At 34.7% G+C, this 27,643-nt stretch overlaps 3 protein-coding genes across 5 annotated transcripts; 2 read left to right on the plus strand and 1 right to left on the minus strand.

The window, feature by feature from the left end:
• The first annotated feature begins 336 nt into the window (after nt 1-336).
• On the plus strand, nt 337-8,299 carry LOC126779297 (aldo-keto reductase AKR2E4-like). The gene is made up of 7 exons (XM_050503292.1): nt 337-470; nt 4,749-4,841; nt 5,522-5,671; nt 5,914-6,030; nt 6,413-6,580; nt 7,093-7,296; nt 7,698-8,299. Exons 1-7 carry the CDS (start codon nt 426-428, stop codon nt 7,890-7,892), a joined length of 972 nt encoding a protein of 323 aa, XP_050359249.1. The 5' UTR covers nt 337-425; the 3' UTR covers nt 7,893-8,299.
• LOC126779286 (protein ERGIC-53) lies at nt 8,152-21,652 on the minus strand. 2 transcript variants are annotated; one of them, XM_050503273.1, is made up of 12 exons: nt 21,455-21,652; nt 17,952-18,106; nt 16,999-17,171; nt 15,922-16,037; nt 14,844-15,008; nt 14,237-14,349; nt 13,731-13,859; nt 12,742-12,843; nt 11,533-11,618; nt 10,769-10,909; nt 10,200-10,326; nt 8,152-9,470 (listed from the first exon to the last, which is right to left on the minus strand). In XM_050503273.1, exons 1-12 carry the CDS (start codon nt 21,615-21,617, stop codon nt 9,435-9,437), a joined length of 1,506 nt encoding a protein of 501 aa, XP_050359230.1. In that variant the 5' UTR covers nt 21,618-21,652; the 3' UTR covers nt 8,152-9,434. The 2 variants fall into 2 exon arrangements, with proteins under 2 accessions (XP_050359230.1, XP_050359231.1); XM_050503274.1 differs by having other exon boundaries at nt 8,152-9,461; nt 10,191-10,326.
• A 319-nt stretch (nt 21,653-21,971) lies between these two features.
• LOC126779290 (uncharacterized) lies at nt 21,972-26,881 on the plus strand. 2 transcript variants are annotated; one of them, XM_050503280.1, is made up of 7 exons: nt 21,972-22,201; nt 23,658-23,749; nt 24,435-24,905; nt 25,294-25,394; nt 25,565-25,649; nt 26,216-26,340; nt 26,458-26,881. In XM_050503280.1, the coding sequence occupies exons 1-7, from the start codon at nt 22,068-22,070 to the stop codon at nt 26,680-26,682; spliced, it is 1,233 nt and encodes a 410-aa protein (XP_050359237.1). In that variant the 5' UTR covers nt 21,972-22,067; the 3' UTR covers nt 26,683-26,881. The 2 variants fall into 2 exon arrangements, with proteins under 2 accessions (XP_050359237.1, XP_050359236.1); XM_050503279.1 differs by having other exon boundaries at nt 25,553-25,649; nt 26,458-26,879.
• The last annotated feature ends 762 nt before the right edge of the window (nt 26,882-27,643 follow it).

The raw sequence follows: 27,643 nt of genomic DNA on the forward strand, positions 1-27,643 counted from the left end.
ATATACCACGAGCTATGAATTACTAAAAAAAACAATCAAGTCCGTACGTAAACTATACGGAACACATATCTGATTTGTAAAACTGATAAAAGATATTAAGATGAAACCAGACTATTTAGTATTTTTTAATGATTTGACATATTCCCAACAATTTACAAAGTACATAGCTGTAAATACACACGACATAGCTGTACATACAATTTTAATTTAATGACTATTTCTGGCAACAGTATCATTTTATTCTGCCTATAAATTACGTAGAAAAGGTTTCACTCTGAAGAATAACTTGGGTTTTTAAATTATGTTACGGAACCTTAAATAATCAATATGGTTGTCTAGTATAAACTACTATTAAACCAGTGTCTTTGACAGGTCAAAGATCTCATAATATCGATAAAACAGTAGGCGCGCGACTCGCAAGCAGAATGGTTTATAAGTTGTTGTTTGTGCTTTATATTATAAATTATACAGTAAGTACATATATAAATACATATTAGTATCGGTTATGGTCAAAAAAATATTCAAAATATATTTTTCGAGTTTTGAACGAAATTCGAACATTTTTAAGGATATTTTAATTTTGATAGTTTTTTTTTAAATGAAAATAAGCAATTAAACATATTCACGTATTTATAATATATATGCATTATATAAACAAATAAAAACATAATAACTTAAAAGCACACGTTGAGTTGTTTTTTTATAATATCAAATAAAGCTACAACCGGTTCGGAATGTAGATTATATTAACGAGAACCGGCAAATACCCTGTGTTTACAATTCAATACCGTACTATATAAGCTGCATGATAATCAAAGAACACTAATTCCAAGCCAGCAGTTTATATTACACATATATTCTACCTATAAGCCTCTTAATATCTCGCTCGTGATATATTGAAAATCGGTGACACGCTATTTTGATGCGTGTATCCTGTAACGGCCGCAGGTAGGTACTTAAAAAATTAATTATTAAAAAAACTGTGTCTCCTTGACAGAAAGAGTTAAATTGGTGCTGAACTTTTTTTTCAATTGATTGAATTTTTTTTTATATAAATTAATGTATTACAAGTACATTGAAAAAAACACAAAGGTTTGACCTCAATGTACATAGGATTGATCTGTCTGTTAATAAGTTAAATGTACATAATTATAATTAAGAAATCCAATAAAGTAAATATGAAATACATTGAAAATAAAATGAATAATGAACTGATATACCTATAGCTTGGTCAGGAAATATGTTTTCAGTTTTTGCTTGATGCTGTTATGCGTTACCGTGCCCGTGAAAAGGGGGTGTGGTTAATGTTATAATTTATTATAGTCATGGAATGACTTTCTGACATTTCACGATCGAGTTCTGTGGAGATTAGCTTAACAATTTATCTAAGCCAAGATGGCCCAGTGGTAGGAGCGTGTGAATCTTAACCCATGATCGTGGGTTCAAACCCGGGCAAGCACCACTGAATTTTCATGTTTTTTTTTATATGCGCTGGGATGGCAAATGACTCTACTCCACCTGATGGTAAGTGGTAGTAGAGTCAAAACGCGACGACGGCCAGTACAGTCGGGAAGAATGTTCTGTACTAGCCGTCCCCGCCTTGCCGGCCCGCAAGATACCTCTTCAAGCCTCGTTTGAAGGAACCCGGGTTGTAAGAGGAGGGGAACACGTGAGCTGGTAAGGAATTCCATTTTTTGGAAGTGCGACAAAGAAAGGAGTTGCCAAATTTCTTTGTGCGCGATGTAATTGATGTCACAGTTAGGCGGTGACATCAATTACATCGCGCACAAAGAACCGAGAACCAGCTCGCGTGGACTTAAGAAGGAAGGGGGAAGCAGGAATTAGAAAGAATAATTCCTCAGAGCACTTGCCGTGATACAGTCGATAGAAAGCGCTCAGTGCTGCTATCTCGCGACGCAATTGTAAAGGTTCAAGGTTTTGTGACCTTTACGTCGCCAATAATGCCTACTGCACGTCGCTCCAACCGGTCCAAGGCCTCCAGTAGGTACTTAGCGGAGCCATCCCAAAGGTGCGAGCAATATTCAACGCAAGACCGTACCTGTGTTTTGTATAACAGGCACAGTTGTTGTGGTGTGAAAAAACGCCGCACCTTGTTCAGAACTCCGAGTCTCCGTGAAGCTGTTTTTATAATAGACTCGATGTAATCCCTTGAACGTCCATCCCCAGCATGGCGATTTTGCTTTGTATCATCAGCGGTGTGCCACAGAGGAAGGGAAGAGGGGAAAATGGTGACTTTTTCGCTGTGAGAGCGCATACCTATCGAGTTCAATGACAAGATTCTCCCGCCTCTCCTCAGTTTCCGCTCGCTCAGCCACTGCGCGTCCGTGGTATCCACCATGCACTGTACTATCGTCCGCATAGCAATGTATTTTCCCAAGAGACAGCATATCATTGATATGCAAAAGAAAGAGTGTGGGAGATAGCACAGATCCCGGGGGGACCCCAGCATTCACTACATAGAATTTTGAAGCGCAACCATCTACTAAAACACGAAGGCTACGCTTGTGTAGGAAGCTGGCAATCCAGGTGCATAGCTGAGCAGGCAGACCATAAGCTGGTAGCTTGGAGAGAAGACTTCCGTGCCAGACCCTGTCGAAAGCCTTGGAGATATCGAGGCTGACAGCCAACGATTCTCCATGCTTGTCAATAGCTTCACCCCAGAGGTGTGTTACGTACGCTAGAAGATCACCTGTGGACCGTTTTGGTCGAAACCCGTACTGACGATCATTAATTAGACAGTGATCTTCTAGGTAATGGATCAGTTGGTTGGTTGGTTGGTGCTAGTTTAGTTTATGTGTTAGTTTGTGAATGTAATTCATCTCGTGCTTGACGGTGAAGGAAAACATCGCGAGGAAACCTGCATGTGTCTAATTTCACTGAAATTCAGCCACATGTGTATTCCACCAACCCGCATTGGAGCAACCTGGTGGAATAAGCTCCAAAACCTTCTATTTAAAAAGAGAGAGGAGGCCTTAGCCCAGCAGTGGGACATTCACAAGCTGGTACTAGTTATCTATAACATTATATAAAGACGAAGAGTTTGTCTGTTAAAACGCGATAATCTCAAGATCTACCAATCCGACTTGAAAAAATGTTTTTTATTAGATATTTAATTTTGTTTCCAATATCAATGCGAATGACATCTTACCTGTAATTGAGGCAACATTTAATCTTGTACAATAATTGTTATGCACCACATCGGTTTCGATTTGTGCTTTGTTGGTGGTCTTTTAAATAAATAAAATAAAAAAGAAAGTTCATTTATTGAGGTAGGAAAGGCTGAAGAACTTCACGCTACGATAAGATACATGGGGGGGGGGGGGCAGACACATGTCATGTTAGTTAAACCGGGTAACGTCCCGGGTAACTTCTCATAAATGTTATTTTGTATCAATGATTATATTGATGCGTAAACATCTTAGCTCTCAGTACATGGTACTAAGTAAGACTTCGAGCGTCAGAGGAGTTAGCGTGAGATTTCCAGTGTCAGATGACGACAACATACGATTTGTTAATTTGTACGTGAGAAGCGGCTTCATTTATACATAAATTACAAATATACATATATGCAAAGATTATAAATCATATTTATTCATATAAGTCAAGCAATTGCAAAACTTCAAATATATTTTAAAAACAATCTGGCCGATAAGGCCTTTTATTACCTTAACTTGAACAAACAATGAAAAAGTGGAGTTATTGATAAAATTACACAGATTCAATATTGTTCATACACAGTGCCTGCTTGGTGTAGTGGCTAGCTTATGAGGCTATAGTTATCGAGGTCCTGGGTTCGAAGCCCAGGTAAAACTTACCAGATTTTCTGTCGAGAAATTCATCAGCAGCTAGAATCTTTGAAATTGGCTGTGTTAATACCGTGCCTCGGAAAGCACGTGAGCACCTATATAGTATATTTTCGTTTCAGATTGCCTTCCCGCTTGAGGACTATACAGTATAAGAGAATAAAAAAAGTTGTTTATAGTTAATATTCATGTTCGTAATAATCTTACCTCTTAAATTTTTTATCAGTAATATTAATGATGGCAACATATAAACTAACGAATTGATTTTCGACCGCTGAGAGTTCAATATCTGTTTTGATATTGGCTCCAAGGTTAATTATAAGGTTAAGGTTTTATACTACAGAAGATAAAAAACATTTGTGTAAGCATAGTATGAATACCACACGACTAGCTTCCCGTCCCGACAGCGTACGGGTAAAATAAGTATTATATCCCGTATATCGATGTTCACCTCAAGAGCCTCTGGCATGACCTTTATTTATTAACTTACTAGTTTCCGCTCGCGGTTTTGCCTGCGTGAGGGGAAGGTGAGAAGTGCTAGGTAATGCCCTTTTCTGACAACGTGTAGGGAAAATTGCATGATAATCGATTGAGTAGTTAAGATGTGAAAGAGCGTAACAAACAAATAAACATCCTCACTTTCGAATTAATAATATTAGTAATGATAAACAACCTAATACAAAGAAAAAAACATTTTTTTAGCCAGTAACGTTCGGAATGTTACACAGAACGCAACAAATCATATCTTAGGAACGCATGGTCAACATTCAAACATTTTTTATGATACCATTTTTATAGATAGATTATTAAGCTAGGTAATAAATCATTTGAGGAATTGCACTTTTTGATTGATATGATGATATTAATCATTCATTAGTTCACTGAAGATATCATGAATAATCTCAATCGCTTCATCTCTTCCAGAATGCAGCGGTTCGAACACCAATTGTGAAGTTGAATGATGGCAACGAAATGCCATTCTTAGCCCTTGGCACGTGGCTCGGAAATGCAACAAAGGTTTGTATATAAAACAATAGATAATAATAATAATAATATAATAATAATATCCTGGGACATTTTTCACACACGGCCATCTGATCCCAAATTAAGCTTGTACAAAGCTTGTACTATGGAAACCAGACAACTTATATACTACATATACTACTTTTATTTTGTAAATACATACTTATATAGATAATTACACCCAGACTCAGGACAAACAGACATGTTCATGCACACAAATGTCTGTCCTGGGTGGAAATCGAACCCACAACCTTCGGCGTAAAAGGCAAGTATCTACCAACCACGCCAACCGGCTCAAATCAATATTTTCAAAATGACGATGATACAGGATATATTATTAACATCTATTAAGCTAATTACCTACTCTACGCCTCGCCACTCGACGAGTTCGGTAACAGATTCAAAGGCTTTACGCTAGTTGGTCTCGCCACTCAATTCTCTTGCGTCACAAGTGGCAAAACACGAGGCGAAAAACGATCACCCTTTTACACCTTGCACGTGATTCGTCTCGTCGATCACGCGTATAAATACGTTGAAAAGTTCGACACAGTTATATATCTCTTAGATAATGTATAAGTAAGGGAACTTACTGGACCAAAGCCCTTCCACTTTAGAGGGAGGCTTCGAGAGCTGTTTTATACTCAAAATCCTTAAATATATTGATGCTTTTTCAGTCAACTCCCGATGAGGTAGAGCACGCGGTACGTTGGGCACTTGAAGCCGGATACAACCACATCGATACCGCGTGGATATATAAAGTGGAGGACCAGGTTGGGAGGGGGTTGAAAGGAGCGCCGAGGGAGAAGGTTTTCGTGACAAGTAAAGTAAGTCTTGAAACAATATTAATACAACGAACGAATGAAATTGTATGAATATATATTATTATGGCTTGTGGCTAACCTATTATTGTTTTTTTATATAATTTCCATTAGGGCTTACTCTAGCTCTAGGTTGGTACCAGTAATCATTATTCTTCCGCATACATTAAAGTCTACGGTGTAAATATAAGACTTATCAGTAAATAACGCAACGCAATAAGATGTTTATAAATAACAACTTCTTCCAGCTATGGAACAGCTTTCACGCTCGAGATGCGGTGGTACCAGCTCTCCGAGAATCTCTCCGTGATTTGCAACTGGATTACGTTGATCTTTATCTCATCCATTGGCCTGTTGGACAGTTTGTAAGTATTTACGGGATACAAGTACAATTAGTAAATAATGTCAATTTGTTTGTATATGTACTTGACCATCACATAAAATACTTATGTACCTTATTATGTTATTTCATTTATAAGGTCTTACGTTCTTTCTTATCTTAACAGCTGTTTTCTTTTTTCTAAATTCTAATTACGCGTTTACTCTAATTTATCCAGCAAGTCGTGTTTGTTTTTGAATTATTTTGCATTATTATGTACATGTTTTAGTTGTATATTATATGTTATTTTAGTAATTACTTATGTAAAAATCGCTTATAAATAAAAATGCATGAATTAATTAACAAATAACTAAGAAATCTGCTATTATATTGATCATAATAATTAAGTTATACTTACAATACATCAGGCGAACTTCACTTACGATACAACGGACTACCTTGATACTTGGCGAGGGATGATAGATGCGAAGAAACTTGGCCTCACCAAGTCTATAGGACTTTCCAACTTCAACGAGAAGATGATCCAGAGGATCCTGGATAATGGGTTGGAGAAACCTGCAGCGCTACAAGTTGAGGTACGTATCATTATACGTATATACGTAATATCTTGCTGAGATAATTTTATTGTCTCCTGACTAGAATTTAAATTAAAAAAAGACCTTAAAAAAAGTATGACAAATATTGTTTCAAAATTCCTTTTTACTTGGTGACTACCACTTTTTGCAAGCCCGTCTACCAGGTACCACACACTTACCTATATTCTGTCACCAAACAGCAATACTCAGCATTGTCGTGTTCCTGTTTTAGGGTTGAGTGAGTCCGTGTAACTATATACACAAGGGACAAAACATCCTAGTTCCTAAGATTTATAAGGTGGCGTATTATCGGTGTGATGGTTGTGGTGGTGACCATTTACCACATGTGTGATTTATCTATATCTTAATAATTGAAGTACCCTCTATATATATTTCTGATTAGCCTACGGTATATCTGCTACACAATACCTTCATATGTAAGCTCGCCTTTTAAATTCTCTATTTTGGTCAATAAGACGTTTTCAATAAATAAAGGAAGGCATTATTTCTAGCTCAATCTAAATCTCCAACAACCAAAACTACTTGCTTACTGCAAGTCTCAGAACATAGCAGTCATGGGCTACACACCGTTCGGCTCCCTTTTCTACTCAAAAGCCAAACCAGATTCTCCACCGCCGAGGGTTGACGATCCAGTGCTGGTAGAAATCGCTAAGAAGTACAATAAAACGGTGCCACAGATTGCATTGAGATATTTGGTAAGTTAATGTATTATTATCACTATTAATACAAGAAATCAAGCGACAAACGATATAAAGCCGTTCGTCCTGAACCCGATCTCTTTCCGTTCCTTATCGTCTTATTGGATTATGAGAGTGAGGAAAGAGTTACACATATTGTGTTTTCGCGCTCTTTTGAACTATAATATGTCCTAACTATCATTAATAATTGCCTTGGATTTCGGATATATATGTATATAAGCGAAATACCACTCATCATGAGATCTACTACACTATCCGATTGATTGAAATTTGTCAGTTAATCCTAACGTAGACGTACATCCTCAAATCCTATCCAAAATACATTTTTCTTCTTATCTACCCGTGCGAAGCTAGATTATTAGTTAATATATTGACACGTATCTGTTTTTGTTTCGCAGGTGGAGCTGGACGTGGTCCCGCTGCCGAAATCCTTAACAAGAAGTCGTATTGAAGAAAATATCCGTATATTCGACTTCCAGCTGACAGAAGACGACAAAAAAATTTTAAAATCCTTCGATAAAGGTTACCGGACTATACCCCAGTACAAATGGCTGGACCATCCTTACTATCCGTTTGAAAAAAAAGAAAATTAATCAATTCATTTTATTTTTTTAATTTTAAAAAACTGGTCCAATGACATGAGTAAAATCGTTTTTTATTTTCACCATAAACACGTGCATATTAGGTAGCAGTTACTTGCCCTCATCGCCCATAAACACTAATCATAGTTCTACATGTTCGATTTGGCATGATTGAGTAAATTTTCAATGACGTCAGAAAGAGTTAATTGTTCAACCAAACAACCGCTAAAATATATATGTATGTGATACCGGAAGTAAATTAAACAACAAATTGTGACAAATAATAAAATTTACTAAAAGAAAAATATAAATATTTATTTATGTACAGATAAATCACCCTTCTTCACTCACGCTGGTAAAAAAAATTGAATCTCATTTCACTCTACTTACGTACATCCATTTAAACTTTTATATGTATATAATAAAAATGCACTTTACATTTTTGATCTTATATAAATTAAAATAGACAATTATTGTTGACAATTTAATTACAGAAACCGAAACAAACAACTTGACAACACAAGTTCACAATATTAATAACTTAATATTATAATTGCGAAAAATTGGCACGCTATTTATAACAAAGATATCAATAGATCATTAAAAACAATTACAAATAAAAACGATTTAAAAAAAATACAACATTTTGCACTTCTCCCTTCAGAACAAAACATAAATGCCAATCCCCACAACCACTTTCATTTATTATATTTAAAACCAAAAAAAATAATATTTTGACACAGACGACACTCAAATATAACGAATACGGTTTTTTTGATCACATCAACCGTACATCAAGAAAATTCAGTGTATGTTTCTAGATAACGCCACCATGCTGGTCTTATAGGAGACAAATTTTCATCCTAAACAAGTGCACCCCTATCCAAGTTTTAGTACATCATACACGAGATGCATTATAAGCAATAAGATATTTTAAAACACATGGAAATTCGAACTTCAGTGGAGCTTGCCCGAGTTAGAACTTGCAACCTTCGGGTTCAGTGTTCAAGCCACTGGACCACATCAGATATATCTTAATAAAATAATATAAATTTTACTATCATAACATACTTTTACAGACAACATTCTCTTCCCCCGCCCTGTCTCCTTAAACTGCATTCGTTATACTTGAATATTATGTAAGCCACTATATTTAACAATTGTGTATATTAATTTCTATATATTAAGAAAAATAATAATTCAAATGATATTACATATAATTGTCTGAAAATATACATAGTACATAAAAATATTATATATTTTGTGCAATATTAGGAATTCGATGCAAGACAACCGACAAAATTTATCACAAAAGTCATAAAAAAATGCATTTATTTATTTTTAAAATAAAATTAGAGGCAAATGGTAAAAAAAAATATTATATGTATAAATAGATTACACTAATATATTTTTTTAACTATAATCTCTCAGCTACAAGCTACATATTTTTAAATATGAACATTTTTTGATACATCCAAACTAATGTGAACCTCATAACTTCTCAATAGATCTCATATTCACACGTAACGTACGTAAGTAGCTGCACACACACACTTAGAAGAATTTCTTAGCTTGAGCCTCCTTCCTTTCCCAAAAAAAAAAAAAAAAACAAAAAAATAATATTATTGGCATATATTTCTTATTATAATGAATAGAGAAAAAACCTCATAATCAATTGAGTGGTAAGATTATGACAGCCAATTCAAATGGCATGCAAATATATAAACAACTATGACCTTTAGTTGACATGACGTCATTCGAGATGTTAAATAATCTGTGTTATTCATTGCGGGTGTTCAAAAAATGGCAATATTAATATTGACAAAGTTATTTCGAAACTTTATCAGTAAAATTGGAGTGGATATATTTATAAATAGTTTTTATTCCAATGATATGAGTAATAAATTGACGTAACATGATTTTACAGAGTCTAGGGAAATAAAATTAAAGTATACTGCGATTGGAATACTGTTTGAAATTAATATGTAAATAAAGAATAATATCGTTATGTCAACTTATAAAAAATTAAATATAACTTATTATATTATTATAACTTTAAATAAACTGTTTTTTTTTTTTTGTTTTGATTAATAGCAATGTGAACACGACGCTTCTCTTAACCGTGCGCAAGAGAATAAGTTGTTAACAAAAATTTAGTACGTAGCTCTTGCCTAGATTTGAATCCATTATATTTTTATTTAATATATGTAAGTTGATGGGCTACTCAAGGTAAGAGGACCGGATAGAAAGATTTTCAAAATAACAGCAATATAAAATAGAAAGTGCTCCATTAACAAAGTTATATAACACGTATACTTACTTATACAATCCGTAGAGGAACATAACGAGCAGCTGGCAGGTGATCACCACCAGCAGCGTGGTGGTGGACACGCAAGATATCGTGGGACACATCGGTTGAGCCACCACTTGAGGTGTTGCCGCCATCCTGCACATACCGTTTATTATTACAGTTATCTAATAATATTATATGACATACAGTAACAGCCTCTTAATGTCCCACTGCTGGGCTAAAGCCTCCTCTCCCTTTTGAGGAGAAGGTTTGGAGCTTATTCCACCACGCTGCTCCAATGCGGGTTGGTAGAATACACAAGTGGTATAATTTCAATGAAATTAGACAAATGCCGGTTTCCTCACGATGTTTTCCTTCACCGTCAAGCACGAGATGAATTATATGACATAGTTTTCGTTAATTTTTTTATCGTTACGTCACGCTAGCACCCTTAATATATCCGGAGACGTTCCTCAAAATGGTGAGGGAAAGAAAGACGATCAGGAGTCATTTAGAAATTTATTAAAAAGACACAAATTATAAAAAAATAAATGTGTAACAGTGATAGAAAGAGATAGCATGATTATATATTTCTCACCTCTGCGCGACGCTGGCAACGGTCTGCTTGACCTGGTTCATTCCATCTCGCATCTCGGTGAGCAGCTGCGGACTGGGAGCGGAGCCCGCCCCGCCAGCCAGAAGCGTGTCAGACTTACGTGACACTTCAATCACGAAACCCCTGTTGACGTGAAGTGTTATATACAATAAATTTATTAAATAAACAGTAAACTACATATAAAGTAAAACCACGTTACATAAACGATTTGTTTAAAAATACTAATTAAATTTCTTTAATTTTATCTAAGCATGCACTTAGGTTTTAAAAAACGTTCGGCTTATATTCGGAATCGGTAGAGGGTAGACAGTCAGTCAAATCAAATCAAATCAAGGAAAAACTTCATGATTGATGACTACGAAACGTCTGGAAATCAAGCCATTAATAAAAATACATCTAATTTGTTTAATACTACACAGATAAAAAAAGTTTTATTATTTATTTATCTGCTGACGGTGCACCACTACAAACGCAAAAACATCTCTAAGCTGTTTTGTCTGTATATACAATTAGAAAAACTATATTTTTTGTTACACTTTTTAACGTTAGTAGAACGCTTGTAGCATGCATTATTAAGCCGACTTTTTATTTGTTGTAACATAACATTATTCAATAAATAAATAAAAATACATAACTGCCATTATTTAGACTATATATATATATATATATATATATATATATATATATAGAACTAACTATGGGCAATTCTGATAGCAGACGTCCTTAGACAAATGTACTGTACTCACTTTAGCTCTGCAATTGTGTTAATCATAATCTGATTGTTGGTCGCCATCATTTCCCAATCCTGTCTCGTGATCGGTAGCGCTGGCATCTGGAACATTCGTTTTGAAATATTTACATACAAAGTATTTCATGTAATTTACAAAGGATGATACCAGGATTTGTGTTAACTCTACAATGTATTCTCAGAATATATTTTATTGGGGCAAAAACATTATTTTTGGCGATTGTTAAACGGACTAAGATTTGGAACTTAATGCAAATAACCAAAACAGCCTGTGAATATCCCACTGTTGGGCTAAAGGCCTCAAAATGAGGAGAGGAGGCTACTCTACTCCAATGCAATTTGGTGGTAGGGCTTTGTGCAAGCTCGTCTGGGTAGGTACCACCCACTCATCAGATATTCTACCGCAAAACAGCAATACTTGATATTGTTGTGTTCCGGTTTGAAGGGTGAGTGAGCCAGTGTAATTACAGGCACAAGGGACATAAAATCTTGGTTCCCAAGGTTGGTGGCGCATTGGCTATAAGCGATGGTTGACATTTCTTACAATGCCAATGTCTAAGGGCGTTTGGTGACCACTTACCATCAGGTGGCCCATATGCTCGTCCACCTTCCTATTCTATAAAAAAAAAAAATGCAAATAAATTGAAACTTAATGTAAATTTTGTTCAGCTCAAAAATAACTATCCAACGATGATTACATATACTTATTGGAGGGTGGGACCAAAATTTGCAACCTCCTTTGAAGTGTTTTTTGAAAACCATATGCCTATCCAACAACCCGCATTGGAGTAGGGTGTTTGATTCAACTCCAAACATTCTCCTCAGTAAAGGAGATCTTAGCCAAACATTGGGGTATTGTACAAGCCCGTCTGGGTTGATACCACTCATCAGATATTCCACCGCCAGACAGCAACACTTAGTATTGTTGTCCGGTTTAAAGGAGAAGTGAGCAAATGTATAACTCCGTACTACATACGCAGATCAATTAAACAAAGTTTCATTATAATCGGATGAATGTTTTATCGCATAAACGAAACATACCAACATACATTTTTATTTATGTAGGTACAAGATATAACACAAATATTTATTCTTTTGTTAAATTACAATTTTACTAGCAGCTTTTTGGTCAATTTTTTTTTTGTAATTTTTATTTCATATTTTTGAGTTGTCAAGACGTTTTGATTTTCAATTTGACTAAGCTTACCTGTGGTACCTGTCCGGGTTGAGTCGGCTGCAAGGGTTGTCCCTGAGACTGGCTGTACACCGCTGTCAACATTGATAGCGAGTTCATCTGTTTTCCAATAACCTGAAAACAGACATTTCACTATTTAAAAAAATAATATAAATGTGTGTTTAATAATAAACTATCGTATTCATTTGGGCAAATGTAACTACTGAATTTCTTACTGTAACAATTGCAATGTAAAACAAATCGGTGATAGCTTTACATTTAATTAAATCTTGGTAATGTTTATAAATGTATCCTTGCCTTTAACATTCTCATCTCATTGATAAAGTTAATAATAACGTCAAACACAAAAAAAAATTATTGGTAAATTAATAAGAAGTTTGTAGCCGGCTAAAGAGCATGCTTCAGAACAAGCATGCTCTTTTTTATTTTGATTACTATAATTGACTCAACGTTAAGCTTTGTGTAAAACGAAAGGTGCAAGTAGGTTCCAGTTTTTTTTATTTACCCTTGTAACTCTGTATTGGTACTCAACAGAAATGTCGGCCGAGATGGCCCAGTGGTTAGAACGGTATTTGTATTGTATTGACCGACCACATATGTATTCCACCTATTATTGCTATTACGAATAAACGAATACGAATAATTACTGTTGTTAAATCCTATTTAAAATACTAAATAAGTAAGTATTGCCCTTGCTGAACTGTCTTCTTTCTATGAGCTATAATTTTATTTGAGTACCTAATATAAATATGTAAAATAGCAGACTGTACTTTATAAAAATGGTAATGCAACTCATACTCCGATATATATATATATATACAGAGACATATATAAAAAAAATTATTAATGTGCAAACAGGCATTATTTAAGTCGGTTGTTATATCTTTCTGTAAAATTATATCTATGTTGAGGTAAATAAGCGTTAAATAGATATACAATACATACTAATTACAATTACGTATTTATTGACACACACATACGTGTCAATATAATACACATACCTCGTCGACTTTCTTGTGTAGGTCTCTCATGACATCCTGTATCTGTCCCAGGCCTTGGAAGACCTGACGCAATTCCCTCTGGCCGTCCGATTCGAACCAGTCATCGAACTCTCCGTCCTTGTCACGCACCTGGAGAAAGAAAGAGATAGACATATATAAATTAGATATTACATGAATTAGAGCCTGATAAATATAAAAGGGGAAACGTACCGGCAAAAACTTATTATTAAGATGAGCTGAACTCTTGGTTTTTGGGAAATTGCAGCTTAAAACCCTAACAAGCAACACTGAATTGTCATAATTCGTCTCATGCTCAGAGGTGAGAAAACCATCACGAGGAAACCTGCATGAGTATCCAAATTTACGACACCCCCTAAGCTCCAAACCTTCTCCTAAAGGTGAGGTTTTTCCCAGCATTGGGACATTTACTTATTAAAAAAAATGAAAGACCAAAAATAATTCGCTACCAGATACGTGAAAAAATAAGTGTATGATTAATGACTCACTTCATCAGGATGCTCCTTCCTATACTCTTCTTTCTGCTGCTCGAGTTTCTGCTGGTACTGCTGGTACTCCTGGGAGAGCTTCTGCTGTTCATCGTTGCTGATCTGCTGGCCGCCTGAAGTCAAATTAAAGAATTATTCAAATGGTATATATATTTTTTATATTTTCCTTACCTTTCCAATCCAAGCTTATGGTCGCCGCAAAATCAACTTAAGGATGGGGGTGAATAAGTGCAAGAAACCCTTAAAGTTGACGAGCTGGTTGGCGTAGTTGGTAGATACTTGCCTTTCACGCCGAAGGTTGTAGGTTCGATTCCCACCCAGGACAGACATTTGTGTGCATGAACATGTCTGTTTGTCCTGAGTCTCGGTGTAATTATCTATATAAGTATGTATTTACAAAAGAAAAGTAGTATATGTAGTATATCAGTTGTCTGGTTTCCATAGCACAAGCTTTGTATAAGCTTAATTTGGGATCAGATGGCCATGTGTGAAAAATGTCCCAGGAGATTATTATTATTATTATAAAAGTCCCCCAAAATGATTTTCGAGAAGCACACACACTATGCTCATACCAAATGGCAAACAAATGGTTGATGGTAGGACTCACCGGCCTGCTGCGTGGAGTACAGAGACGATGTGAGGAGATGGATCACGTCGTGGTCGTCAGCCAGGCCCCCTGTGGCGGCCGACAGACCGAAGTACCCTCCGCGTGGGAGCACAACGTTCTCCGCACGGAAACACAGCTCGTAATCCGCCTCGTTGTTTGTGAGACCTGTAAACATATGCATATAGTATATATAATAAAAAAATTGTTTATTCATAGAAGATATATAAAATTAAAGCCACTTTATTACATTATATTCAATGTAAGGCTATCACTGGTTCAAAATTACTATTTTCCAGCAGCTAAATCACAAATATATATTACTTATACACAATTGACTTTATACAAACTGCATTAAAATCAACGAATACCCTATATCGTAATCACCACGTATTTTTTTTATAGAATATGAAGGCGAACGAGCATATGGGCCACCTGATGGTACGTGGTCGCCACCGCCCATAGACATTGGCATTGTAAGAAATGTTAACCATCGCTTATATCACCAATGCGCCACCAACCTTGGAAACTAAGATGTTATGTCCCTTGTGCCTGTAATTACACTGGCTCACTCGCCCTTCAAATCGGAACACGACAATACCAAGTACTGCTATTTTCCGGTAGAATATCTGATGAGTGGGTGGTACCCACCCAGACGAGCTTGCACAAAGCTCTACCACCACGTATTTTTATTATGACTTAATAACTTTTTAAAAAAATTTGTATCCTTGTATATTATTAACACGCAAACAGAATAATGGAACATTATCAATATAGAAAATGAGTTCTCGAGCGAAGGACCGTTAGCAAAAAAGTTTCGAACAATAATTTTGTCCGGGTCTGGCAAAACCAAACCAAACCTTTTAGATATGATTTTAGCATATTATGTCTGTGCGATTATATATATTTAGATGTTTGTATGAATGTATATACACTACAATAATAATTTGATGCGATTGCCTTTCCAAGACATTGTCTTTCAACCACTTATTATTTGCTGACGGTACCGCTAGAGGGCAGACCGTGCAGTTCCAAAACGTCGCATCGCATGTGATTGCGCGGTTTACACGCGACAACTTACCGTTGTGGAAATAGACGGTGAGCGTGTTCAAGTAATACTCGACGCGGGCGCGAGTCGGGAACGGTTTGTTACGGAAGTCCCGAAGACAACCGGAGAGGAGCTGAGTGGTACCGTCACTGGAACAAGTTAAAAATTTACATACCACATATTATATAGAAATCAATTATGAATGATATATTAATATTGATGAGAAACTATTATCGTGCCTTAATCCCCAGCCATTATCCCCGGATAAGACCGACTTGTATACCGAGACGGCAAATGGCATTTCGCTCTCCTCCAACGCTGCTCTTTCTCCATTTACAATATACTTCTACACACATATTATTGTAATAACAAATAAATATATTTATTTTATTCCGGGTACTATGTTTTTATTCATTTAACTCCATATTTATTTATTGCTTTTCTTTTGTAAAATACAATTTCGACGTTTCGCATCATCCGGGCCGGGCTTTTAGTGAGGGCGACATTTTTTTTGAACAGAATACGAAATAACAACTTGTTAATGAAGTGGTTACTTATTTTTTAGATAATTATTTTTTAAATAATGTCTTAAAACTACTTTTAAATAAGGCTAGCAATTAATTCAAGTTAATCAAATATTTGTTTAAAAATTAGACACCGCTCATGTAAACAAGGTATTCAACCAACAAGGGCCAAAACAGTGTGTATATGATACAAGAATACAGATAATATATTGCAAATCCAAGATCTTGTGCCGTATGCACATACCTTTATGTAATTCATACACTTTCCATTAACATGAATTATTCATACAAATTCCATATTTGAAACAACAGTTATATCAATATGTTTTAATGATATCTGAAATTCTGCTACACGTATATTCCACCAATCCGCATTGGAGCAGCAGGGTGGAATAAGCCTGAACCTTCTGCTCAAAAAAGGAGAGGAGGCCTTAGCCTAGCAGTGGGACATTCACAGGCTGTTAGTTACTCATATCAATATGTTTTAATGATAATAAAATTGTGATTAGTCGTTCAGCCGCACAGCCAGTAAATAGACGTATTATCGATCTGAAGTTTATTTGATTACCCCAAGTAAGGTAATTACCTCTTGTGATCAAAGTTCTTCGTGCCATCGTTCAGCACCGCCATGATGTAGGGGTTGTTGTGTTTGTTGTCATTGTCGAACGAATCGAAGATGACCGCGAGACCGTTCCACCGGTCTGATGATCCGAACACTTCACCGTTGTAGTCGCCTCGTTGCGTCGTGTACCAGAAAGCCTGAAGAGAGAGATGAGTTACTTCAGACGAAAATGGCAAACGGACAATTGGAAGAAGTCCTTAAATCAAAACATTGCAATTCAAATGATAAAAATTATATCTCTCCACCTTGTAAACTAACTCTAAAAACCAGAACTCATCTATATATGACAGGGTGGTACCTCCCCCCAGACGAGCCTTCCAAAGGTTACCAACATATAATAATTAACGGTGGTCTTGCCTAGAAGAGAAACATTTTTTAGACTTAATGTAGATAATGTGTATCATTTGATCGATTTTGATTGATAATAATATAATAATAATAATATCCTGGGACAATTTTCACACACGGCCACCTGATCCCAAATTAAGCTTGTACAAAGCTTGTGCTATGAATGAAACCAGACAACTGATATACTACACATACTACTTTTCTTTTGTAAATACATACTTATATAGATAATTACACCCAGACTCAAGACAAACAGACATGTTCATGCACACAAATCTGTCCTGGGTGGGAATCGAACCCACAACCTTCGACGTGAAAGGAAAGTATCTACCAATCACGCCAACCGGCTCGTCGATTGATGTAGAATGACTGTTGAAATGTGCTTCAAGGGAGCCTTCTATTACAATGTACCAATACTTGAAATTTCAAAAACCCTTAACAATCAATTTGCGTAAGAAATCGTTTTCAATCGACTTGTTGAAATAACAAATCCAGAACTGAATACTACAAATCACAGACATATGTTAAATTTAATACAATGTGTATTAGAATGATGACCTTAAACTTACCAAACCATCAGCTCCGATACGACCTCGCCCCGTGACCTTGAACATGATGTCCACTTCCCACCAGTCGAAGTTGATCATTTGCTTCGTCCATATCGCACCCTTCTGACTCCGAAGAGATGGAGCGAGACGAACGCTCTCACCGGACGCTATTGCATCTGGAAATTAAACGTTCAATATGATAATCTACAATCACATTAGACCCCCCCCCCTTCTCACACTCGGGCGGAGACCACTCTATTATAAAACAAACTTGCACCGGAATTATATAAGACATGTTTAGATAAAATACAACATAAACGAGGATATATGATACAACATTGTATATGAATAAAATACCTTCTTTTCTAATCTATTAAAAAAAACTACAGATATAAAATAATATTTCTTATCTGACGAATTTATGACATTATATTAATCTCCATAATTTATTAATCTAAAGCCCTTTACAGGCATGTTTAGCGGCTTTGCTTGCGAGAATTCACTCAATCGATAAGACGCGTCACACGTGTTTAACTATTGTACAATAATGTAATTTAAGAGCCCGTAAATGTCAACCGACACATGCAGGTTTCCTCACGATATTTTTCCTTCACCACCGATCACGTGATGAATGACGAACACAAATTAAACACATGAACTTTCATTCGCGCTTGCCAAGTTTTGAACCCGTTACCTTCGTTTATGATTACCGCGTTCTAACCACTGGGTCATCTCGGCTCGTAAAGATGATGGTACTGTTATAAATATTCCCAAATAGGATCACATACATGCTTATCTGCATATAATATGATGACTAGTCCTGACCGATGTCGGCCACGTCAGCTATTATGGTGCACATGATAACAAACATAAGTGCATTAATAACCTCACTCAGAACCCAATGACATGGCAATTCATCACGACCGAAAAGAGAAGCGCTGGACCAACGGCTTTCATGCTTTCCGAGGCACGGGACTGTTAACACTGCCTACTTTCAACCTCTGGCTGCTAATAGCTCAACATATTTATATATATTTATATATAGCATGTATATACGCATCAATGTGGAAAGAGGTTTTTATAATATCTAATTGAAAAATCCAATATACAAATAAATTACGAAGATGCAGCGCGTTTCGGGAGTTTTATTATATAATTCTTATTAATATTATACAAAAGTGAGTTTTCTATTTAAAGGAACTTTATTGATAAATTTCAACAAAGAAACGATTGACACACTTTAATTTGCTGCTAAAACATTTTTTATTTAAAAACAATTTGCGATATCAACGCTTACTTGATATATATATGCTTGGCATGCAATTTTTTTCTTTAACAACATTAAATCAAAGTCTAGTACAGATTGCGTAATATAATATGCAATATTAAGCATAAAGTATGCATAATTTACTCAGTCACCAACTATGGATTAACAAAATAAAATGAGAAACAGAATTTGTAATTTTAAACCATGTTACCTTAGTAATAAAGGTCAATGCATGAACATACAATTATTATATTTGCTGTAACATAATTTTTATTAGCAATGTGATAATTTATTAATGCAAGGCTTTTTTTAACTTTACTATATGTTATGTGATAATGTATATTGTAATACATAGTATATTATTTAATAAGTAATACTTTTGTCATAGTAAATAACAAGTTAAAAACTCGGTCTCGGGAAGTATCTAAGTTTCATATAAATTAATTTAAGAATAATTTCTATTATAAGGTTTATTTAATACACTACTAGTTTATGTAATTATTTATTAGGAAGCTAATGCTATATACAAAGAAATACATTTTCGTAATGAGTGTATAAATATGTATATAATAATTTGTATTTATAATTCATCTCGTGCTTGACGGTGAAGAAAAACATAGTAAGGAAACCTGCATGTGTCCAATTTCATTGAAATTATGCCACATGTGTATTCTACCAACATGCATTGGAGCAACATGATTGATAAACTGAATTAACAAAATATAAAACTGAATATCAACATTAACATAAACAGTGAATAGTATTATGATCTAATTATGAATCAATAAATCAAAATTAAAAAAAAAATAATATTCTGTAAATTGTGGCTTCTTACACTTTAAATCCTTTCAATCATCAGCTTCGACTGCATGTGACGATGGAAATTGAATAATAATAGTCATTTAATAAGGAACCGGTTGGTGTGGTTGGTAGAGATAGATGCCTTTCAGGCCCTTTGGCCTGAAAGGCTAGTATATTAGTTGTCTGGATTCCATATTACAACCTCTGCTTAGTTTGAGATCAGATGGCTGTGTGTGATTAATGTCCCAGGATATTATTATTATTATAACAAAATATAATATTCTATGTGGTAATTAAAAAAAATTTATAAAAATAGGGTATAAATACAAATTGATTTGATAATAAATTATTTATAAGTTGATAAGAATCAAATAAGTATCATTAGAAGTCATTAATTAGATGAATAATCACTTAATTTAAAAAACTATTAAATAATTACTTAATAATTTGTAAAGTTGTTGTAATGTGTAAGTTAATTAATTTTAAACCACCTCATATAGGAAAATAATTTAAACAAATAAAAAAGTTTTGGTATGTGCCACCATCAGTGCTAGCTTAGCCTTAGCTTATATTATTATTTTTTATAATTCTATAAAAATTACTTCGTCTGATATTAAAAAAATCATAAAAGATCTTTCTAAGAAACTGGTTCACACTTCTGGTGACCCAAGAGCTAGCACCCAAAGGCTAAGTCTAGCAAAGCAGAGAGGCAATAGTGATAGCGTCTTGGGTACAATGCCACAGGACAATCTTTTAGACGGCATGTTTTTGCTATAAATTTGTAATGTGTATTCTGTTTTTTTTTTTTTATTTTACTTTTCGTTATTATAAAAATGGCTGTACATAGTTTTTTATTGTGATAAACATGAATCTTTAAATCCATCTAATTATGAATTAATATATGTATTGTCTGAACCTGTTTAAATTAATTAATGTCCTTGAAAATCGTCGTGGAAAGTATAATGTAAAGATGTTAAAAAAATATACAGGAATTATCAATTAAAACTAGTTTTATTTCGATTAAATTTAACTTTTATGAGGATAAAAAATTGCAAATAATTATTAGAATCGATAAATATATTAGCGGGTATAAGGGAGCGTCGAGTATTTAAAATTTTATAAATCGTTTAATTCAAAAAGCGCTATAATAAAAAAAATCATCAAATCCACGAGTGCTGTCGTGGAACCAAGAACGATAAATGATACTAGCATTTTACTCTGTCGCTCTCGTAATAGTTCTTATACTGCTATCTCTTTTGCACGTGACAAATAGGACTGACGTGTCTATGTCAGACGCGAAATACCGTAACAACAAGTTATTTTTATTTTAATTTGCCTTTTTTATAACACAAAAAACTCAATATAATTATGGCACACCTATAAAATAGTAATTAACAAGACCACATGTAAAACATAACGCTATTACACACATTTATTTTAAGAAAACATCACTTACTTCCTCCGTATTCCCAGAAGGGTACAGATCCATCTTTTTGCGCTAAATACGGCGGTTTAAATGAGAATTTGTATTCAAATCTTTTATGAACTGTCTGAGAATTAGAACTCATTAAACCGCTTAGCACTGTGCACAATAATAAAATTAATCCTATTGAAGACATGTCGACAGCGGAGTTGACGACAACCTCGAATAATAAGTCCAATAGCAACTGTCAAATTATTTGACAAATTGATCAATTGACGATTCAATCTGCTTGTGTGGATAATTCCACAACGTTCAGTTATTGCCAATGCAATATATTTTGAGATTTTAATTATAGTAATTTTTATTATATATCACTAAAAAATATATTTTATTATTATAAATAATTCATGAAATTACAGAATTATTTTCTTTTAACCTCCAAAAATAAATAACTGTTTTCTTTATGTTAACACATTCACCCGTCTGTACCACGATGACCCGGTGACAGACTCAACTCGTTATTGTCAAGTACCGGCAACTTCAAATTAAAGGCAAGTACAGCGTATAAGGTATTAGCAATTCAGCACAATATTATTTATTTTAAAAAGAACTACTTACAAAATTCAAACAAACTGTGTTATTCAAAATGTCTTCATGCAAAAACCGTAAAACCGAGCTAATAGCCATATATCGCCTTGAGTTTTATAAAAAACAGAATAATTGGAAACTAGGTCCAAATCGAAAAGACAAGAAATCATCTGAAAAATCTTTGCAAAAGAAGTAAGTTTAAATTTTTTAAAATTCATAATTTGACTCAATATTAAGCCGTATTCCTAAATTATCTCAATATATATGAAAGAAATAGATACATTTTGAGATGACAAAAGGCCGTATTCATGCAAATTAAAGAAATGAGGTTTGTGTACGATGTTTTGTGGGCTTTTTTATTGCTGAAACTTGTAATATGGAATACTATGACGCAAAGTTTTTGTGATACAACACTTCAATATTTTTCAATAAATAGATCGCCAAACTTTAGGCCTATACTCGAAATATCATCTTAATATTAAAAGTTTTCTAAGGTAAAACAATATTTTAATTTATTTTTATTCCTTGTTGTTAAGAATACAATGGAATATAGGTGAGGTATATAAAAAAAGAACTTAACAAAATTGTATTAAACTTTAAGTATACTTAAACATAAATGTGTGAAAAACCAAAGATATAAGTTTTAAACCATGACAAAAGTGTAATAGGTAGAGTTTTTTTAATAATTAGCAAATATGAGATATATTTTTTTTAAATAAGAGCTTTATTGTACATGACACCATTTTCTAAATGCTTACCAAACTTATTATATAATTTCAAAACAAGCATATAAAACATACAAATGGCTATATGAGAACTTACCTGTGCCATATACATATATAGGTACAACAATTCCAATATTCAATACTTGTCAAACTTATTTTAAAAAAAAAAGAAAATTTCCTAAACCTATTGACATTTTTTATTTTAAATAATATGTAAAATGCAATAGTCATAAAACGCATGTGCTATGAATCACAGCTTAGTGTTGCTCTTAAATAATTATTTTTATAAAATACTGAATCATGTCAGAAAGTTAATTTGTTCAACAAAAAATCCACCATAGTTTCATTATAATTAAATTAATGATATAAAAAGGCATTAGAGATATATAGAAAGTGTTAATTTTATGTTGATAACTGGTGCACTTATTATCCATTATATATATATATATATATATATATATATATATATATATATATACCTTTATTTATCTCACATACCCAAAGGTTCTCTGGAAGAGATCACTCTTTTAGCCATAAGACTGGCCTTTTGTACATTAATAGTTTTCTTTTTTTTATGTTTGTGTTTATAACTGTACGTTTCTGTAACTCTTTTGGCGTACAATAAAGCATATTCTATTATTTTATTTATTCTATTATATTAACCTGTCTTGAGATCCCACTTAACTGTTAATTTACTGTCATTAATTTGTTCTGCTTTGAGAGTTGAGCCAATGTAATAACAGGCACACGGGATATGCCAACTAAGATCCTATCCTTTTGTCAATATTAAGAAAGAGGCATAATATCTTCTATAAAACAAATTGCCTTTCTAAGTCTAAGATAGGGATGAAACTTAGCACAGAAAACAATGCCTGTAACTTTTAGGATTAACTTTGCATAACAAACTAACACTTTAATTTCAGAATAAACCTGAATGTGACATATAATCTGGATCATCCAGATTTCGAAGAGCAATCAGATCCACTCAATGTTGCTTTTGTAGATTCTGACTCTGGTATTATTTTATTTTTTCATATTAATAATTCTAAAAGTTTCATATGCTGCAGCCATTATCGCGCAAAGATTCGTGTCGCGTTGTCAGAATTCGATTACAACACAAATACGTGCACATCTACTCCATGTTTTGATGAGATGTACTGCTTATCCAGATGTGTCGCGACAACGCAAATCTTTGCCTTATGACAGTGTGGCTCAAGTATAGTGCACAAATGTGTGCGCAAACACAGACGCACTCCCTATTCCTTTACTCTTCAGATCATTTCCGGGCAGGACCAACGACTTTACGTGTTTTCCGAGGCACGAAAATGCACACACTTCCAACTTTTTAGAAGTTCATTTACTGGTTTTTTAATGGTATAGGGGCATATGGACACCAACACCTTATAGTAATACCGGAGGGCTTGCAGGTCCGTTCCGTCCGTCCAGGCAGAAAAGCCCAATAACTTTCAGCCCGACCCGGGGTTTTAACCTGGATCTCGGGATCTGCAGCCAAAGTTCATTCGATGCGTCATGCAGGTTACCTCTCGATGTTATGCTGAACATCTAGTAAGAAATTAATTGAGAATACTAATTTTATAATGGTTCTTGACTAGTTTTAAAACGGGATCGGGTTAAGACCTGCGTGTTTTATTTACTCGTCCAGCTTTGCTCGCACAGACTAACTGCTAATCATATTTCAGACAAAACAACACAAACAAAATGTTTGACAGTTTATTCTAATCAAAGAAATAAGGAGCTTTCACAGGAATGGCTCGAGCCAGTCAATATTTGGCCAAGCACTGAGTCTTCGGAAGATCGTCCTAAATCTTCCACGATAGAACATGAGAAAAGCTTAACATGGAACGTTCAATCACACAGTCACGATAATTGGGTTGGAATTAATTCTACGCAAAAACTTAAAACTTGCACTCGAAGGAGATTGGAAGAATTACAGAAAGCAGCCAACGCTCAAGAATTTACAAAAGAACAAGCAAATGAAGCGAATAAAGATGGGCTTAAAGATGATTGTCGAGAAAGATCAGTTTCAAAGACGACGTGGGTAGACGGAAATGTTAATACGGAATGGAAAACGGATTGCTATCAAAATATGCCGACGGATGCTGGAGTTTTGTCAGATTCAAGGCACACAGCACAAGATATTTGGACGCAACGTATGTTCGATTCTTATAAACACTTTTTGATACATACTTCTCGGGGTCGTAATAAAAATAATTAATGGCCACCGTGGCCAAAATTGATCTGATGGTCATCGACATTACGGAGTAATTCATCTTTAGTTAGTAAGAAGACCAATGCCCGCCCTCCTGACCGATTTCAATCATGATATTTTTTACAATAGAAATTAGCCAACTGCGTGGGTCATATTATAATGAACGTGTGTGTGCAAACAAAGGTGCACTCTCTATTCCCTCACTCTCATATTCCGATGGGACGGCAATCCGAAACGACCTAAGAGTTCAGGCGCAGGACCAACGGCCTTACGTACTTCTAATGTCCGCTTGTAGTAGATATGTCAGCTGTGTTTCTCTTTTATCCCAGCACTAGAATCAGATGTTCCAGATGGGCTGGACTGTGCCGACGTAATGAATCCAGACGATTGGAAAGCTGGAGTAATTGGTGATGCGCATTGGATATCAGAGGTTAGTAATAGTTATGTAAAAATTGATGTAATAGTTAATTTAAAGGTCGACAACGCACCTGCAAGCCCTCGGGTGTTGCACTCGTATATCTAAAAGTAATCTCGCATATCTAAAAGTGAATTAAAGTATGTTTGACGTGCGAGCCGCTCGCCCCGCAGCGCTCGCGCGAGTGGTCGCTGGACAGCGAGGCCGAGTTCGTCCGCGGGGCGCACGCCGCGCCGCACTCCTCCGAGGCGGAGCTCGCGCTGCCCGCCGGTGACGTGCTTTGTATATTTTTTAATTAAACACATGGTCGTCTCTTCCTATGGTAGGCAATGTAACGTCTGTGTTATAGGTAACAGCAGACCGATATATATATTTAAATGTATAAATACATAATACACCCATAATGGTGGTATAAGCTCCAAACCTTCTCCTCAAAAAAGGAAGAGGAAGCCTTATCCCAGCAGTGGGACATTCACAGGCTGTTACTATAACTATATATAACACTGATTTCTTTTCATCATAATACACCCAGATTCGAGGCGGGAATCGACACCGCAACCGAATTATCAAAGGACTTTTGTCGTTCAATCAATAACATGACATGAGTATTGAATAATACCATTTAACAAAACTAATATATATGGGTTCTACCAGGGGCTCTTTTTTGGCCCGTTATATTTTCTTGTTTATATAAATGACTATCTTGAAAACAGATCGAAGCTTCAAAGTGTTATAAAACGATACTCGGTCGTTTATAATACTGAAGCTTTAACATATTATTATATTATAAAATTAATTATTATTTATATAGAACGAAATAATTATCGTAACTGCAGGTCTGGGGATACAGGACGTGAGTTTGACGTCGCTATCGCAACTGTCGTCGTCGCAGTTGATGATTGCCGCACGTCTGCACTCGCGAGTGTTGCGCAGACTGCTCCTGGAGAGCGAGCAGAGACAAGTAAGATAGCTAGTACTATGAACAACTAGCTAATGTTCTACCATAGATTAATATGAAACAAATAAAAAACATATTAAATTAATTAAAAAAATATATAACTTGATTTTTATGTTATAGAAATTAAGAAACGCGACATCTATGAACAGCTTTTCTGGTGGCAGTTTTGATGAGTATCCGACGAGGGATACCGGTCCTTACGGCCCAGGGAATAGAGACAATTGTTGCCTGGATAGAAATATAATCTATAACGATGTGTTCCTTGCTGGTTCCTTTAAGAATGTGTGTGCTGAGGGACGGGGGAGGGGAAGAGGGAGGTTGAACGAAACATCCCTATGGAGATAATACAGTTTTTTCTTCAAATAACAAATCCATTGTTGTTGTTTGGTGTTTTTTCGATTGTTTTGATTAAGTTTTTGATGATCCTGAACGTGTTTGGAGATGTAACTGTATTTTGTTGTGCTTAGAAGAAAGAAAAAAATTTTTAGTGATTAATAAATTTTTATTTTTTTTCGGTTACGTTGTCTACAGTTTATTATCATAAAATTTGTATGAATTAGTATCGATTTCGAGTTAAGTTTCTATTTCTGTCCAAGAAAACTTAATTTTAAAACATATAACATACATATGTGCCAATAAAAAAAAATTATGTTGAATAACAAAAGCTACCATTTTTTTTATTGATTTTTTATATATACTGCGCATGCGCTTATATTGTTAGCAGAGTTTATATACTACAAGTATTGAGGCTTATTGAAAGTTTCACTGATTTTCCATATAAATACTTTATTGTTAACTAGCGTGAACGGAACGCCAGAAGTCAGTTATAAGCATATAAATAAAATAAAAGTTTTCATAATCAAACTTATATCTCAAGGTTACAAATTATAAGAAGTTAATAAGCAATATCTTTAACCGCGACTGATAAAAAGCCAATATTAATATTGTAAGATACCTCTCACACTGACCCTTCGATCAATAAGAGGTCGCAAATATCTTTTTGATATGTTTAATAATTTTAAGAAGACAAGAATGTCGTTGATTTTTGATTATTTTAAGATATATTTGGTTTAAGTTCAATACTGTGATTGCATGCAGATTCAAAATTATAGTTTTTTTTTTTCTAATTTTTGATAATAAATATTACATATGTGTAATTAATATTTGTATTATTTATCCTGTAATTACTGTGAGGTTATATGCGTTAGAGATAAATTAGTGTTCTAAGTGAAAGGATATAAAGGGTATTATTTGAATTTTTGACTTTTCGCCGGTAATAAAACTAAACATCTATACACAGAGTATT

This window comes from Nymphalis io, chromosome 28 (genome assembly GCF_905147045.1).
Source record: "Nymphalis io chromosome 28, ilAglIoxx1.1, whole genome shotgun sequence".
NCBI lineage: Eukaryota > Metazoa > Arthropoda > Insecta > Lepidoptera > Nymphalidae > Nymphalis > Nymphalis io.